Below are 17,762 nucleotides of genomic sequence, written 5' to 3' on the forward strand. Positions count from 1 at the left end.
TTATTGTTTCCATGACACCAGTCCCTTCCCACAGCCACTCAATGCTCAGGATAATTACTTTACATGGCACCTGCTGACTGGAAAGGACTAATTTACACTAGGACTGTACCCATAGTCTCCATATATTGGGCCCAGCTACCACCATGATGGGTCCCTCTGGATCAGCAGTACCCCACACCAGTAATGGGACAATGACCCATCTCCATCCCATCAACAAATGGCTTTTGTATGCTTTGTGTGCCAGAGCAAAGACTCTCTGCTCTGTACTGTGGCTGTTCTCCGAAAGGCTGGACAACAACTACCAGCCCACAACATCAGACACCAGTAAGAGGGATGCCTACCTTGCCAACAGGTATTATAACTGCTGCTGCTGTTGCAGAACGTAATGGTGAGATTTTTGGAGGAAGTGCAACAAGCAACAAGCTATAAGAAATAAGCAAAGGCAGGACAAATGTTTCTAAAAGTGTTATGTAACAACTCAAAGACTTTTAAAGCTTTTGGCTTAATGCATGGCCAAATTTCTTGTTGATCTCCTCAAAGCCTGGATGCAGAATGAGAATCAATTACAAAAAGCCAGAGAACTTACTGACTCATAAACACATTTGCTGTAAATGGCAAGTCCCTCTTTGTTCAGCATTAAAATTTAAATGCAATAAGCTAAAATAGAATAAAGCAGAGCTTACCTGAAGAGGCTGAAGAATCATAAGTACTTCTGTCTTTTCTATTTGTCCTAAAGGGCTGAATGTCCTTTTCCCTGTAAGTTCCAAACCCTTCAAAGCTTCTTCTTTTATTCCCACTTGCATCATTATCCCGCTTCTCACTCGAGGAATTCATTTCACCAAACATGTCCAGGGACTCTGACCTTCCATTACTCTCAGTATTACCAGAGTATCTCTTTGTGCAAGAGTCAATGGGATCATTGCTTGAGTCACTTTTATCTTTACTCTGTGTCCACTGCTGGGCATCAGAAAGTGATAACGTAGACAACGTATCCACTTCAAAGTTACTCTTTGAGCCTTTGTGTCCGGTTTCACAATGCTGGTGCTTCTGCTTCTCCTTATGCTTGCTTTTCTCATTGAGCAAAGAGAGGTCTTTATCTGAGCCACTTAGCCGTTCGTTGATCGCGTGGCTGGAGAAGCCAGTGGACTTGCTAGCGAAGAGACCACTGAGATCTTCATGTGTCCCCAATATCCGCTCATCCTTATGCTTGTGCTTATGTTTGTGTTTCCTTTTGTGAAGTCGGCCACTTGAAAGGCTTGTTCCTCCGACCTTTGGAGGAGCCAAAGAGGACTGCATGTCTCCAAGGCCCATTCCCACAGGTGTTTGTAGGTGCACTCCGTGTTTCGCTTTATGCTTGGCAGTGGTGGACATCTTCATATGAGAGCTTGCATGGAATTGGGGTGGGGGCACGGTAGGTCTCATAAATGGGGAAGCCGCTCCGAGCGTGTGAGACAGGTACAAAGGAGCTGGATACTGACCGTAGTAACCAAGATTCATCATAGGCATTGATGTGTAAGGCATTCCATAGGGTGCATAGTAACTCCCACTGGGAATAGGGTAACCGAACCCTTGTAAAAAAGGCACCTTTGTCATGGTGTCATTGGTTTTGGCAGGTCTACCACGCTTCTTCTTAGACTTCATGTCAGAGGTCCTGCGAAGATAGAGCAATGGGTCATACTGGATATATGGCACAGGGTAGTAGTGATCAAAATTAATCCTGAAGATGCTGGGATATGGATTTTCATGATAAAATGTGTAACTTCTATGGGAAATCCTGAACACTTGAAACTTATTAATGAGTTCCTCAAGGTCTGCCAGAAACTGGAGGTCATCTCTGTTCTGCAGGCTTTTCCTTTTCCTCTTGTGCTTTGGCTTTTTAATACTCTCATGAGAGAGGAAGTTATCCACAATGAGATGTTTCTGCCGGTGACCATGCCTGTTCTTTGTGCTGGTGTCAGATGGGATAGCCTCTGGATTGTCCAGGGTGCAGAAATCAAAGGAGTATCTCCGTCGGGATTCTGAGCTTTTCTCGGCTTGGTCAGAAGTGCTGTTGTTGTCTGTACCTATCCCACTGTCACTCGGAATGGTTTCCTCACTGTGAGACTCGCTCACTGGTGACAGTGTGACTTCTTTCAGAGAACCTATTTCACAGAGGTGGGAAGGTGAATTAGCCATTAACCTGGGTGGAGACAGCTTCCAAGTTCCACTGTGCATTCCTTTCTGGGTTTTTGTAGGAAGAGCACTGATAGGTTGAAGATTTGGCATAGTTTTTAACTCTGAAAAATTTGTTTCAGTGCTTGCAGGGCTAAGGTTGCCGTTAGTCCCCACTAACTGTGTCGAAAGCGGATGAATAGCTGCTGGTGACGATGCCACAAGTGACTGCAGGTTGGAAGGCACTGCTGGGTTTTCTGGCTGGCTGGAAACAGGCCTTGAGTGCTTGATGGCTGTCTTAGGTTCTTCTGGCTGAGGCTGCAGCTCTGCTCTTGGCTTTCTGCCCCTTTTTTTACCAATGTAGATAGTCCCCCTCTTGCTGACATTGATCTGCTTCCCTAGTCTGGCATCAATGGTGGTTGGCCCAGCACTAGACGGTGGCTGGACTTTTGCTTTCAGAGCTATGCTGCTGGAGCAAGAGGACAAGATCTGATTGAGAATATTCTTCCTCTTGAGGGTCTTCATTTTATTAATGGTCTTGATGGTCTTCTTATCCAAGACCCCAAGCTTCCCGACTTTTTTGTGAAACTTGAGTTCACTGATGGACTTGTCCTCTCCAGGGACCATCTGGGCCAACTTGGCCAGATTCCTTCTCCTCTTCCTTTTCTTTGTTCCTGGAAATTCACGATTGATTGGACTCACTGGGCTGGTGGAAGTTCCCTCATGGATGGTTTCAACAGTGAGCAAGGGTTGTTTCTTTGGTCGTCCTCTTTTTTTCTTGACAGGTGTGATCACAGTAAGACTGTCTGTATTGGTATACAGAGGGCTCGATGGTGTGATGGGATAGGCTGAAGGAGGCTCCACCATCAGCTTCTCAGATGTTGTCATGGAGGTCTCCCGAAGGAGAGATTTAGGTTTGCTGCAGGTCCATCGTCGCTTAGCTGCATGTTTGGGGTGCTGGACCTCAGATAGTTTGCCAGCTGTGGGAAGATCAGTGGGTAGGAGAGTGGATGTCACAGCTACACACTTTCTGAGTCTGGTGGCACTGTTTGAGGAAGCTTTGTCAGTGAGCACACTGCTGTCGATAGCTACTAAGGGAGACTCATTTTCCATCACTTTCCCTGGCTTTGTGGCTCGGAGATCTTTTTTACTCCCCTCTGATTGAGAACTAGTCCTGTTTGCTACTTCACTGCTCATAGCAAGTCCAGAAGGCAGGCTTTTCTCCTGAATCGTTTTCTCTATGGAAGATTTTGTGGACTGCCTTTTTTTCCTTTTGTGGCCAGATGTATCCGTTGTTGGAGTCTTTATTGGGATAGTAATTCGTACGTGACTGGTGTCACTTTCACAACTGCTAGCAGAAGTGGGATTCTGCTTCAAGGGTGACGTATCCAACACACTGTCCATCGAGTAAGACTCCTTTTTCCCTTCCATGCTGTCATGGGATTTGCTGTCAAATGCTTTCTGAGCACTCTTCACCCATTCGATGTCTGCGGTTTGGATGGTTTGACTTATCAAATCCTTTTTGTTGGACTTCTTCTTTGTACTCCCGGCGGGTTGATCGGGGGCCTCCAGCTGCACAACTCCATCTTGATCACCGAGAGGCAAAAGCCCATTGCAGTCGGCGGCACTGCTTGGCGGGGCGGCCGCGCTGATGTTGTTGGGTGATGGGACTGCACTGCAAATGGCAAGCTCTTTACTACTGGCTGACAGTTGCCCCCACGTGCTGCTGGAACAGGACTTCTTCGTTTGGGATTTACTGAAGGAAACTCCTGGCTCTGGAGCGGGGACCTTGGCGGCACTAACTGCTTCTCGACTGGGTTCTGTGTTGATGAAGCAACTTTGAGAAGTGGATCCAGTATCGGAGCTCGCTGACCAGTCAAGGTGGTGCTGGTTGCTACTTTTCTGCTGGTGCTTTGATTTTAAGGTGTCACCGGTGAAGTCTTGTGGGAGACCTGGATCATAGTGCAGAGCAGAATGTTTTTGTGGCCTGTCATAAACCTGAAAGGGAGAAGATAATAAATAGAAAAAAAATTAGTTTATCAGTCCATTCACAACCCCTGGTTGCAGCTCTTTATGTGTACAATAAATGACAACTCTTCTTAACCAATGTCCTTTTAAGGGTTAGGAGCCTTTATAAATTCTTCTTATACTCGAGCCAAATTTGCATTTAGATTCATGCTCTGTAAACAAGTTTCGTTTTGTTTTCCCACTCTAAAAACAATGGAAATATTTCTATAAATGTTAAATTGCTAAGGAAACATATTCTATTGATTTTTAATTTAAACCACAACTAAAATATTCCCTTTCAATGGATGAATGGTGCAATTTAGCCTCCTGGTGAGAAATCCTTTTTCCTGAAAAATAATCCCTTACAGAACTTGACGGTCAATAACAGCAATTAAACTCATTGTTGTAAACAAGAAAAATGCAAAATTATCTCGGAAGTTGTAACAAACAAGAGGAAAACCCATGGGTCCACTTCCCTATGAAGCCAGAATCTGCAAAGATTTACTTGCTTAAATTTTCACATAGAAGTTATCCCCACAAACTTCAAGCTTAAAATCATATGCATAGCATCAAGTTTGTGAGGCACACTTGGCAGGTTCAGGGTTTGCATTACTCCCTTTCCATTTTAATAATCTGCTATTTGCAATGTTTGTAAGAGATGTTTTCAATATGATTTCTAATCCAACAGCAGCTCTTCAAATCACAGAGGTTAGAGTAAGGACAGAATTATGCTGAAGATTTACAGAGCAAAAGAAAGTCTCCTTTTTTTTCTTAGCCTCCTTCAGCTAACAAGATTATGTTTGTTACAGTGGTAAGCTTTGGAAAAGTCCATGAAAGCAAGAAATTTTTTTTTTTTTTAAACTTTCACTAGCTGACCTCTCCTAGCTGTTTATTTTCTCCTATTACACTTACAAGCTTTTTGTAAAGCTCTTGATCAAACTGTGCACCTGATTTTGTACACCTAGTACTGCGAACAACTGTTCTTAGCAGACTGTAATGCCAAATAAATGATGGGAAACTTAAAATAAATGTGTAACCAAGGAAAGAACAATAGAAAACGACTGCTAAGTGTCTCATGTTTCTGTGAACACCCTGTTACAATAAAGTTTCTATTGGTAGTGTTACATTAGATCCCCATTTGTGGTGTTTGTAACAGAAATTTTGGGGCAAGGAGGATGCCAGCATAAGAGGGTTTTGATCTGGGAAATGAGGTGTCCCCAGTTATGAGCAACTTTAGAGGGATATGAAAAGTACTAAACAACCTCAAGCCCATGATGCATTATTTAGAGACCAGTAAACATACACGTTATTGGCAAATCGATGTTGAGATATCCTTCATGTGCATATAAAAAATGGGCATGTGGCTTTGCTGGAATAGGCAATAATGATGAAGCTGTTCTGGTCCGTCGTCTGAGGAGTAATCAGGGACTCTTAAATCCTGTGTATAGTTCAGCTGTCATGCACATGGACGAGCCATGCTCAGGGAAAGCAGAGATTTCCAGGAACTGTGGAGTGAGAAAATGAAAGCATGCAGCTGCGGTAGAGCTGCAGATGTCGCGAGCTAGCGACACTCGGTTTCTTCAGCCTGAGAAAAGAGCCGAAAGCATAAACAGCCCTCGGGGAAATGAATCAGTTCGTCCTCCTCCTCCTCGCAGTGGCCTCACGCGTGCGAGCCACACAGCGCGCAGTGGCCCTGACCACTGATGTCCTCCTTCGGAAAATGGAGCCCACCCATATCCACGTCCTTGGGATGAGCCCAAGGAGGGATCAAGAGGAAATCAGCAGCACTGGTACTGAAGTTTGATCGTTTATTTTTTATTTTAATTTTTTGAAACTGATCACAAAGCTCCTGAGCTTCCTTTCACCTCATCCATTTGAGGCTTCTCCTGCCCCCAGGCCACCAGGCTGGGTATACTGGCATGAGAAGGTGTGCAGGAGGTGGCCATCCCCTGCAGTGGGCTGCAGGTGGGTGCCCTCCACCTCAACTTCACATGAAACATCATATTCCCGAGGTACCATGATTTGTGACTTAGAAAAGCCCTGGAAATGATGGGCTCTTGGCACCCAGGACCCACACAGAAGCAGGGCCAGGCTGTTTCTGCACAGATCCTGGACACTTACAGCTGCAGTCAAAGGAACTCCTTATACTACACCCACATTATTTCCAAAATGCTAAGCTGTGAAACTAAACGACCTGAAAAAATTAATTTGGAAATTAAAAAAAAAAAAAAAAAGAGGGTTACAGTAGTGAAACTATCACATGGCAACACCCTGGTCCCTCCAAGTCAACCACACGCCCAGAGATCTCTAGTTTAAAAGGAGCTATAATCTCTGATCTATATTTTAAGACATTTAATAAGGGCTCAGAACTAAGAGGCCAGCTATATATCAGCAATGAATGCTGATATATTGCTTGGCTCCTCCAGCCTCATTTCCTAGGCCGGCACATTATAAAATGATGATGCAACTTCCAACATATCCGTAATGACAGTCTTGTCATTACTCCAGCACTGCAGGCCACCACAACATCTATCTTACAATTAATGGGAAAGATATGCCTGTGTCATCAAAGGTGCCAACTCTGAAGGCATTTAATCACATAGATAAGCACTCTGATTTCAACAGGCCTTCAAAAAATGACCATTCTGCAGGATTAGGGGTCTCCATCTCCTAAGCAAGACGTCAAAATTATGTATCTGTCCAGGCACATAATGGTCCACCGGGTTTCCTCATGCAACTTCTTCCAGCATAACATTTACTATTCACCATCCGTTGCCAGACACATTGATGTCACCCCCAAATAATTCTTCTACAGCAGCCAGAGACCATTTGGCTGCAGCAGGTTGGGTTTCACTGTCTGCCATAGATATGTGGGGACTGTTTACCTAGAAGCACTACTAAATCAGTTGAAAGTAATGCAGCCAAGTGTATTTTATTCTGCGTGTTTCCATCTGGATTGCTGTCTGATCCCATTAGTCCTAATGTCTAGGTGTTTCCATCTTCCCTGTTGGGTGAGCATCACCCTAAGAGCCAACAAGAACCAACTCAGCTAACCTAAGCCTTGGCTGAGCTAGTGGAGGATGCCAGAGCTGTCAGCAGGGTGAAGACAAACAGGGCTTCTCAGAAACATGTATCTTGATGCCTTTCACACAAATTCATTACTTTATTTGTCAGTAAGCATGCAACATACTTCAGCTCCATAGGTCTTGGCAAGGGGCTGTTGACTTGAATAGAGTTTCCATGGCAGCATGGCCAAGACCAGCATCAAGAATAGTGAGCTTTTTCATGAAAATGGAAATATTTACCTATATTTACTTTTTGTTTTATGAGACCCTAAAAATACTTCAAATTTCAGCGCCTGCCTCTGTTTGTAGTTTGCCCTTTCATTAAACAGGATTTTCTTCAGTAGTTAGCTATTCTGCACTGGGAGTCTGCTCCTTCTTTTGTGAAAGTAGGAGAGTAACTTAACATGTGCAATTTTATCACATCTCACCAGACTTGGTCAATATTTCTCTTGATAGTCAGTTTACTGGATGTACTTAATGATAATAATCTCATCTTTCCTTACAAGAAAATAAAATACATATAAAGAAGCTAATAGTTTTCATAACTGTAAAGAAGTTTGAGCAACGTGGTCCAGCACATGCTAAACTTTACATTAGAAAAATAAAGTTTGAATTCTCTTATTAGTATTATATGATTTTAATGCCAAACACACGAGTTTCAGTCCTCAGCTTTGGCAGTGGTGGGTAGACCCATGAGCAGGATCCATCGCATATACTGGCAAGCGAAGAGCACTGGCCAGAGAGCAGAAGAGGTGGGACTGTGTGTTTACCTCTGCCTTGCCAGACCTAGGCAATCCTGCACCTGCAGAGGTGATTACTCCTTTTAACAGTTTTATTCTGGCATACAGCCCTTGAAAGTGAGGATGAGACTCTATCATTTCCATGATGAGTGGCACCTTACTCTGCAAGCAGTACCCCCGCAGCAGAATCCATCTCTCAGGGACTCTTTCCATTTAACTACTGGATGTCTCACTCTGCCTCCCCATTCCCTCACCTGAGCTTCTCTCTCAATCCACATGCTGCTTCTAGTCCCAAAGCAAAAAAGTGGGAGGAGATGCCAGCAACTGTATTAAGAGCTTAGTAAAATAATAGTAAGAAGGAAAAAAATTCAAATAAAAATTAATATAACTAAAAATAATGGTAATATACACAATTAGAAAAACCCATCATCAGAAAAAAAATTATTTGTTTACACGCAATGGTAGCCCCCTGCTCCAAAAGCACCTTTTTGTGAAGGTAACACACATACAGCTTGTCACGAATCTGGCTTGCAAATCAAAGTTAATACTACAACGCCCCCTCTTTAAATCATTCGAAGATCCATCTGTGTAATGGCTCCTCAAGTGTAATTCCCTATTAAGAGGCTTTATCTGGAGAGATAAGCAGCTGGTTCCCATGTCACTAATTGCTGTCTGCTGTGATTTTAAAACATCTGCACCATTGTGCTCTTCATTTTCATATTCTAATCACCCTGAAACTTGAAAAAGGTACATCATTGATTGTTTCTGTGGGTTAATTAGTACACAGTCTCCTTGTAGAGACAATTTAAAGGCAGTCAGAACCTCAATCAGCAAGTTTGTTTTAAAAATTAATAACATTGGGAGTGTCTGTGGGGATTGGCATCCACAGTGACACATCATAGTGTGTTCTGGGGACATACCATTCTTTGTTATCTTCTTCATAGGCTGCAAATATTTTAATTTTTTTTTAAGAAGAAAATAACATAAAAAGAGGAAAGGCTTTCCTAAACGAATAATGTCACTTAAAATCAGAGTCTTGGGAAGTGCTTGCTTTTATCTCAAGGCCACCCCTGCCTCCCCAGGGAGAACGAGTCTCAACAAAACACTGTATAATACCTCTGTGTGGCCTAGGAACTTGTAAGCCATTTTTGGTAGCAATTTTGGCAACTGGGAGCTGGCATCTCATTGGGAATCCATGGGGTGAAGCAGTGACTGCTTGGACGTATGTGGACATTTGTTCTGCTTGCCACCTGGGTTGGCTAGAAGCTGGGTCACCAGGTGTTGTTTCCAAGCCATACAGAGAAGGATATTAGCTCAGGCACAGCACTCTGCTATGGCAGTGACATTTTGTGCAGAGTGGACCTTCCTTGTAACCAGCCAGCTCAGAGCAAAGGCAGGCCTGAATTCATACCTGCTTTAACAAGCCTATGCTTGAAAGTAATCCAGACAATGCCAATAAAAGACCTTTGGTGCCTAGCAAAAGGTCAACCTGAGATTTTTCAGGACTGAATAAATAAATCTGGTGGCACTGAGGTTAAGTGGAAAATGCAGTGGGCATCTACCTTCTGAAAAATCAGACTCTGTTTTTGTCCTTTGTAAGGAGGTCCTAAAAACTGGAAGAAGCTCCAGGTGGTTTGTTCCTCTTGAGAAAGCTATCTCTTCAGTTTCTGCTTCCTAGACATGCATGTAAAGATGTTACTGGAAAAGAAAACCCTTCAAGTGGAAGAAAAATATGAGATTTCTAGGTACAGCACATGAATAAATAACCCTGGCTCAGCTCATACTTTTGCTCAAAATTGAGCATTTCCTAATGGAACAGTTGCAAATTGCTCACTGGAAGGCTCTAATCAGACCTACAGGTTGGAGATATTTCATGTATTTTGGTGAGTGCACTGAACCTTCCTGGGGTAGCATTACTCTGTAAATAAAAGACGCCAAGCCGAGGAAACACCAGGTTCAGAGGAACTTAACTCTAGCTTGATGACTTGCAGGTTGAGCAGTCATTGACATGAAATGTCAATTTATAAGAGGAGTCTGTGATGAAGTCAGGCTAGTTCATAATAACAAATGTCTGAAATGGTTTTAGGAAGTCCTTTAAGTCATCAGTGACTCTAATCGGGAATGAGGGATCACGGTATGACACTTGCTGGAAGTGGAAACAGGAGTTATGTCTTCTGAGAAACCCCATTGAATCTGGTTCACAACTGATGTAGGGGCTTTAATTCCAATTAAAATACTAACAGTAAACATGTCAGCAGGTATTAACACAAAATTCATCATTATTATCCCAAACAAGGGTGATTTTCCAGAGCAGTTTTTCAAATTTATCGCTCCCTGAGTTTCCTCCTCGGCCATCTCCCCGAGTCTTCAACAGCACAAAGCCCGAACACCACCACCCTTACAGGAGGGAGAATCATTCGTTAGACATTGAAAGAGAGGCAGGAATTAACACAAAGCTGCAGGGGGACTACTTGAGAGCAAGACACAGCATGGAGTGGGAGTGGGTTAATTAAAAGCAAAATATCACCTGCTTGTGTCCATTCACTGAACACAAACATCACAGACTGGTGCAAGTCTCACGCAAATCAGGAGAATCTTCACTGAAGCTGCTGTAGGTCCTTCCAGATTTGCACTCCCATTGTTATGTAGCTCTGTTTTCCCTGAGATATTTGTATAATTGTGTCAATACAGAAAAACTGAAGTTGCATTAAAATTCTTTTGAGAATACCTATCTAAAGCACTTAACTTTAAGGAAAAGACAAAGCAATGCACAGAGACTACTGAAGGGTCCAAAAATGCTCATGCGCTTGCAAATAATAATTTTTCATGCATTCCTGGTAAAGTGTCATGATTTGATAAATAATTCAGAAATTCCAAAGCTATTCCGAATTAATTTTGCTACCAGCTTTAAACCGGATGATTTGTACAATATTTCAATCTTCTGCTGAATTTCAGACACATTTTCCACATACAGGGATTGAGAATTTTATTTAGGCAAATTACAACAACATATTGAATTTATAAAGGTAGGATTTGGTACTGCGTGCTGATTTGCTCCTTACTAGTGGGGAATAGACCCATCTTTGCACATATTTTCTTTATCAAATGTTTAAACAACCCTGGTCTTTTCAGGGCTTTGTATTAAGCACTGAGTCTGGGAAAACTCTAAACAATGGGATTTTTCTGTCATCTCCAACAAAGAGCCCATCACCACCAACATAACAATGCAGTTTAAATATCGCGTTTAAGCATAACACAGTTTGCCGCCTCAGTTTGGGCAGCTGGGAGAGAACAATTGGGCACCAGCTAAGGTGGACCACAATGGGACTCATACAATTTTGCCCATTCATCTGGTGAGATAACCCTGGTTCGGTCCTTGTTTGGCCTCAAGCCAGCGCACAGATTTTTCAAGTAAGCGTTTCAGACATTACGTCCGCAAAGCCAGGGCTCCCGGAGCAAGACGCCTTTGCTAAGCTGCATGCTTTCACTTGTCCAAAAGCTTTGCTAATGAACTTAGCAGCAGAAGTGACATTAAGGCTTTATTATTCATTTATAAAACATACTTCCATCCCTCTGGAAGTGGCACAGTTCCATGGACCTCGACCTACTCTTCCTCGTGTGTAACTATGACACTGCATGTCTAGGCTGCTACCTCACCCTGCTCTTTGACTTTGTTCTGCAATTTCAAGTTGTAGAGAGCAATGTATATCTGTATAGTGACTTGGTCAAAATCAAACAGCAGTAGGATCCCAAGATGGACCTGCAGAAACACAAGCAGTAACAGGTATCCATCTACAAAAAGTTTGTGGTGTTGTCCAGGATGTTAATGCTTCAGCATGTCTCAGATTTATTAAACTGGAAATAAGAATGTTAGCAGCTGTGCACCGTAAGGTTCAACTGTAATTTTTAAAAGCCTGCAGTGCTTAATTTGCATTGAAAGATTTCTTTTATCCTTCATTTAGTATAGGAATTGCAGTGTTACCCTGAATACTTTTTTTCTCCAAAGGGTGGGGGAAATATAAATGGCTTTTCCATTGAGGCCAGTGATTCTTTCCACTAGAGTTAAATAATTTGATTATAAATTGAGTCCTTAAATGTCAAGGAGATGCTGAATTCACCTGAAAACAGGCATTTAGAGAAGCTCATAAAAGCTGTGAGCTTCAGTCAGTTAGCTCATCATTCTTTTAGCATGCACTTCATTTAGCAGTTACTGACCGCCAGATTAATTCTTTCAAAGCATTCTGATTGCAGCGAAGGTCTAGCATGAAGTACTGCATGTGCAACAGTATTAGCAAAAAATCCATAAATCTGCCAGAACATCTATCTGGTGCAGCAGGTTAAAGCTCACGAAAATTTGTGGAAGAGGCCAAATATCCAGTGTCTTCCCACCTCCCTGAATATCTGAGTCCTCTACCATGAATTCAGAGACAGCATCACCTGTGCCTCCAGCACATTCACCCAGAAAAGATGAACTTCAGTGATCCGCAGAAAAATATGGGAGGTTTGTTCCCTTTGGTAAATCTGGCTAAAGAGGTCATACGTGACAAATTTCTGGCTCCACTGGTTACGTACTGAAAAGTCACTGCACTCTGTGCAAAGATAGCAAATGGTGTGGTGTGTACCATCAGAGATGGGACATGTTCTGGACTCCCTCAAACAGCTGGTCTCAGATCAGACTGCCAAGTAGGATTCTCATTTGTTTTCACCAGTAAAATAATTATCTGCTGAGGGAAGGGGACGGGAGCACACTCATCTTCCCCAGGTCTCCTAACTGCCCACACAGTGAAACCTGCCCCATTTGTAAAAGGCTACAGGATGAGTTTCAGAAGCCTTCTCCTTCCAGTTTGCCTATAACCTGTGCCTAATTTTCACTGATGTTGGCAGATAAAAAGCAATCCTTCCCCTTGCCCCTGGAAGCAGTAGCAATCCCAGGAGGTGATAACTGGGGAAATTTGCTGCACATGTTGCAGATGTCAAAAGCATGGCAGACGTCTCTGTTTCTGGACTAGAGGTGATGCCCCTGTGACACAGCTGTTGAGGATTTTAGTCAATTAGGTGATTTTAGTTTACACCCCTAAGGAAGTCAGGTTAGAAGAAAGACACCCAGCACTGCACCAGGGCCCTTGAGACACAGACATGTGCTGTGAGGATGCTAATGCCCACCTGCAAGCCCTCTTTCAAGACCCTAACAGTGGTGATTTGAGGCAGCAGCAAAATCACAAGGTGGCCTCGCTGAACCTGAGTGCTCTCCTGTAAGAACTGCTTTTACCATCCCCTGGATTCAGCTCCCTGCGGGTGCCTCTTCCACACAGATGCTTTTGCAGGGTCCCCACCACACACATAGTGAAGGCTTTCCCACTGGGTGAAACTGAACCAGGCTAGCAATGTTTCAGAGCAACAACAACAACAACGTAGTGACATAAAATAGGTGAGGCAATGATGAGTGACTCCATATTTTTGAGGCATCGCTGGGCTTTTTCTGAATGACACATATCCCTGCTTTGATGTTCATCCCTCATCTCTCTTTCCTCCCCTCCCTCCCCAGCTATGGTAAAATCACCTTTACTAATAAACCTCCAGCTCAAATAGCAGGTTTTATTTAGTGCGCTATAAAAACAGTCATTTCTCAGATCATAAAAGGGACTCAACTGGACTGCATCATTTTGCTGAAGTGAGTTTTCTGGTGGAGCGATTCTCTTTTCTAAATGCCATAGTCCCCCACTACCAGTATTTATGTACCAAAATAAAATGCAATTTTCTGTATTTTATTAAGTGTGAATCTCCAGCGGAAATCCATTTGGGAGCTGAACCCAAGATTTAATTGTCCCTTGATTTTATACTTTCAAGACTTTCTCAACTGTTTTCACAACAGCAGCCCCAGGCTAATGACAAGTTGGGTTTTGGTTGGGTTTTTTTGTTTGTTTGTTTGGGTTTTTTTTAAGGTACAGCAGCATTACTTAAAGGCCCTGATCAAATTTAGGTTTGGCTGCTACACACATAAATCAACAGCAGCCCAGACCAGAAAAGGAGAGGGCAGGGAACAGTGGTCTAGAAAAGAGGATTGCAAAGCCCTCCAAGCACAACTTTGTGCTTAAATGACCTCCAAAACTCCTCTAGCTTCTCACCTAAGAAATCTGGGGTAAAATTCTGCTTATTGAGTCCCTGATCTTCCACCTGAATAGGCAGGTTCAATAGGCAGGTGGAAAGCCTTTTAATATAAATTCAGGCCTTGTATTAGCTTCCAGAATAGCAGAGCTTGTAGCTCTCCCGGGTCAGAATTTGGCTGCTCCTATGCTGACGATCTGGTCTGGAGAAACCCTTAAATTCTTGAACCTGTGCAGAAATTCAGTGATTCTATGCACATGCTCCCCTTAGGATTGGAGACATCGAGACCAGACAGAGTGACGGTGGTGTACCGCCAGCACTTCAGAGCATCGCCCTTTTAATTGCCCTTGTTCCAGTAACTCACCTAAGTACATTTCTTTGCTCTACACATGTTGACAAAGCAAAACCATTCCCAGCCCTGTTATTGCTTCCTCTTAAGTGCTGACTATGTGCTTGAGCTGTGTAACTCTATAAAAATACTGACACAGAAGATACAGTCCCCTACCCAAGCACCTTGGCACACAGGGCAAATCAGGCAGTACACATTTCAGACATCAGAGAGCATCTGTCCGTTGCTAAGGGGGCAAAGTTTTGCCTCTTTCTTTTCAAAATATAACTTATTCTGAAGGATTAGCATTGGAAGAGTTGGCAGAAGATAAGTGTTTCCAAGAGATACTTGAGAAGAGAGAGGGAGATGGGCTAAAGCACAGGTGAACCTGGTGTTACAAGTATCTGAGATACACATCAAAGGGACTAAAAATACACGGGGACAAGAGTGGTATACAAAGTCCTTCAGTTTAGCAGATACACAGGGTTTGAAGCTGAAGCTAGAAAAACTGAGATGAGAAACATGGCCCACATTTTTAATAGGGGGTATAAATAATCATGCAAACAGCTTATCATAGCAATGGATTCTCTGTTACCAGAAGTTTCCTTTAAATCAAGGCTGGGTGTTTTTTCTAAACAATATTCATTAGTGACGACAGCTATTGGACTTGAACAGGAATACATTTAGGCAAATCCCCTGGTATGAGTCATGCAGGGGTTTGACTAAGTGATCACAATGGCCCTTTCTAGCCTTAAAAATCTGTGACTATATACCCTCCCTAAATCCTCCAGTGTTTTGTCCAACCTGGTGTTAAGCAATTCCAGCAATGTGTCTTCAACCCCTTCCTCTGGGAGGCTATATCCCAGTGTAATAAATCTCACTGTTCAGAGTCTCTTCTCTCTTCCTCTGGAATAATTTCCATCCCTAAACATACCTCAGTTCTGGATTCATCCCAACAATTCCTCTTCATCCTTGGCACCAAAAAGAATTTTCACATTTTTTAACAATTCATTTCACTTGCCATATTCCCTGCTGCTGGGAGCAGCGTGTCCCACTGGTACAACCAGAGCTGATTTCTACCTCGACAAGCCTGGTGAGATGTGGCTCCCCCCAGAACAAGGACGGGCAGTGTTGTAGCACACATGGTTCTGCAAATGCAAATAATGCCAAATGCCAACGGCTCAACGCACTCAGGCCACCAGCGTGGCACGGGGGAAGTTACTGTGATTCCTCTTGTCATTCCTCTGTGCTGGCTGAGCATAGACTTTCAAGAGGCAAATAAACGTGAAATATTCCTCCAGACTGACTTTGTCCTCACCAAATAGCCGAGATTTGGCCCTGAACTTTAAGAGGAGGAACAAAGTCCAATATGCAATCTGGATCTAAGTCTCACAGGTGTTTGTAAAACAGCATGAAATCAAAACCTGTGGATCTGAAGCTATGAAAAACCCTGGAGTCAGTTTTAGGCATTGGCTCCTTTTTTTTTCATTTATTTTTTTTTTTTTTTTTTTTTCTATTTTAAATATGGAAAAATGTATTGATTTGGTCTTTTCTGGTTTAAATTTATACGCTGTTTTGTATGCTGCATCACAGTCTTAAAACATGAACCCAGATGCAAACCTCTAAAATGTTGGAGGTCTCTGCCTCAATCCAAATGCCACACTTGGTGTTCCAAAGGGTATTTCGGTGTTTTTTTAGGGCATGGGGGGAGAAAAAAGAGCAAAAAATAAATCTCAAGCCACTTTACAAAAAGGTTACATATGTTGAAGTCACTGGTGCAAAGACTATTCAGTGACTGCTTTAAACATATACTTCATATAAGAAAAAAAAAATCTATTGCACTCTAGATAAAGCACTTATTTATTACTAAATAGTTATTATTTCTTTTTGTGCTTTTGCCTCCCTTTGTTCTGTTTTCCACTAGATAATGCACACACTTCTGCGCAGTCCTCCTTTAAGGATTTATCTCAAGGATACATGTATATCTATTTTCTGCAACCAGACAGAAAAAACCTGAAATCAGTGCAGATTCATCACCCACCCTGCACACGACCTTATCAGCAGTTGTGATGGGTGGCCCCCATGGAATACTATGGAAAGGGCAAAGCTGGAATACGTGCGCTTTAAAGTGGCAGAGACTTTAGTTTAGTGTGTAGTACTTGTAATTTCTGCTGCAGACTGCTCAGCTTGGTATGGATATCTGAGAATTCAGGTTTTCCCTGATGAGAGGTCATGAGATTTATTACAGTAAATTTTTTTTTTCCTTTTGTTTCCTCCTGGGGTAGGCAAGGCATAATTGAGGGTGCCAGATACTTGCATGTATAATATCTCCAGAGATGAAGCAAGAAGAGAAATAAAGCTTCCTGGCACTCCTTTCCCCACATGTAACACATTTTACATTTACTCTTACTGATGAAGGGAATATTTAAAGAGAAGTCAGTGCTGTGAACAAGCGCTAGGCTTCGGTTACAAGAGGTATGATAAAAAAACTGACCTACATTCTTCCTGCCCCACTGAGGGACACATTTAGGTTTATCAGACTGACAAGGACTCAGGTGGATAGACTGCAGCAGTAGGTATTAAAAATCAAGTTTTCAGTCTCATCAACATACATGTTTCCATCTGGTGGCATCTCCTTACATCCAGAAAAGGCAATCATTGCTTTCGGACTGCAAGCCCTTCTCCACCAGGAACCATGGATATACATTTTGTAAAAATACTGCTTCAGTGAGTAAAAGCACTGTGTTTGTGTGTACATGTTTGGCAGGGGGTTATAAACTGATGAAGCAACAAAAGTTTATTACATGTGTTTTCTATCATGGTCTTCAGAATGACATTCACCACATCATTCACACGAAGCAAAAAGATCTTGTTGGTATCTAAAGCCTAAATTCAATAAATCTCAAAGCACTTCATGAAAGAAGTAGGAGACATCATTCTGCACACTACAGAAATGCTAAGGCTCTGCGATTTGCCCAAGGTCTTCCCATATTCCTTCGCTAGTGCCAGCAGAAGAATTTAGGTTTCCTCACCCTCGCTTTTGCAAGTGCCCATGAAGGTTCCCCTGACCAAGGCCCCAGGTCCACATTTCCAAGGCATTTTACAATTCAGATGAACATGACTTCAAATAAATTAATGTCTTGCTGAAGTGCAAACAAACTTATCCCTTGCTATATGAGTCCACGCACATCATCAAAAATGGCCATGGCTATCACAGATACAACTGGAATCCCCATTTTCCAAAGGAGAAACACGGGTCTGTGTTTCAGCGCAGCAGGCACCCTTTCGCAGACAGTCAGCTGGGATTTGGGGAAGTCTCAGGCATACAGGACTATGATTTCTATGCTGAAAACCCATGAGTGAGTG

General features: G+C 42.7%; 1 protein-coding gene across 2 annotated transcripts in view; it reads right to left on the reverse strand.

The window, feature by feature from the left end:
- SETBP1 (SET binding protein 1) overlaps positions 1-17,762 on the reverse strand; it is a 264,896-nt gene that overhangs the window by 81,573 nt on the left and 165,561 nt on the right. For both annotated transcript variants that reach the window (XM_074931316.1, XM_074931315.1), the window contains one exon: positions 684-4,149. In XM_074931316.1, the coding sequence (XP_074787417.1) occupies positions 684-4,149 (3,466 nt within the window). The remainder of the gene's footprint in view (positions 1-683; positions 4,150-17,762) is intronic.

Source organism: Athene noctua, chromosome Z (assembly GCF_965140245.1).
Source record: "Athene noctua chromosome Z, bAthNoc1.hap1.1, whole genome shotgun sequence".
Classification (NCBI taxonomy): Eukaryota; Metazoa; Chordata; class Aves; order Strigiformes; family Strigidae; genus Athene; species Athene noctua.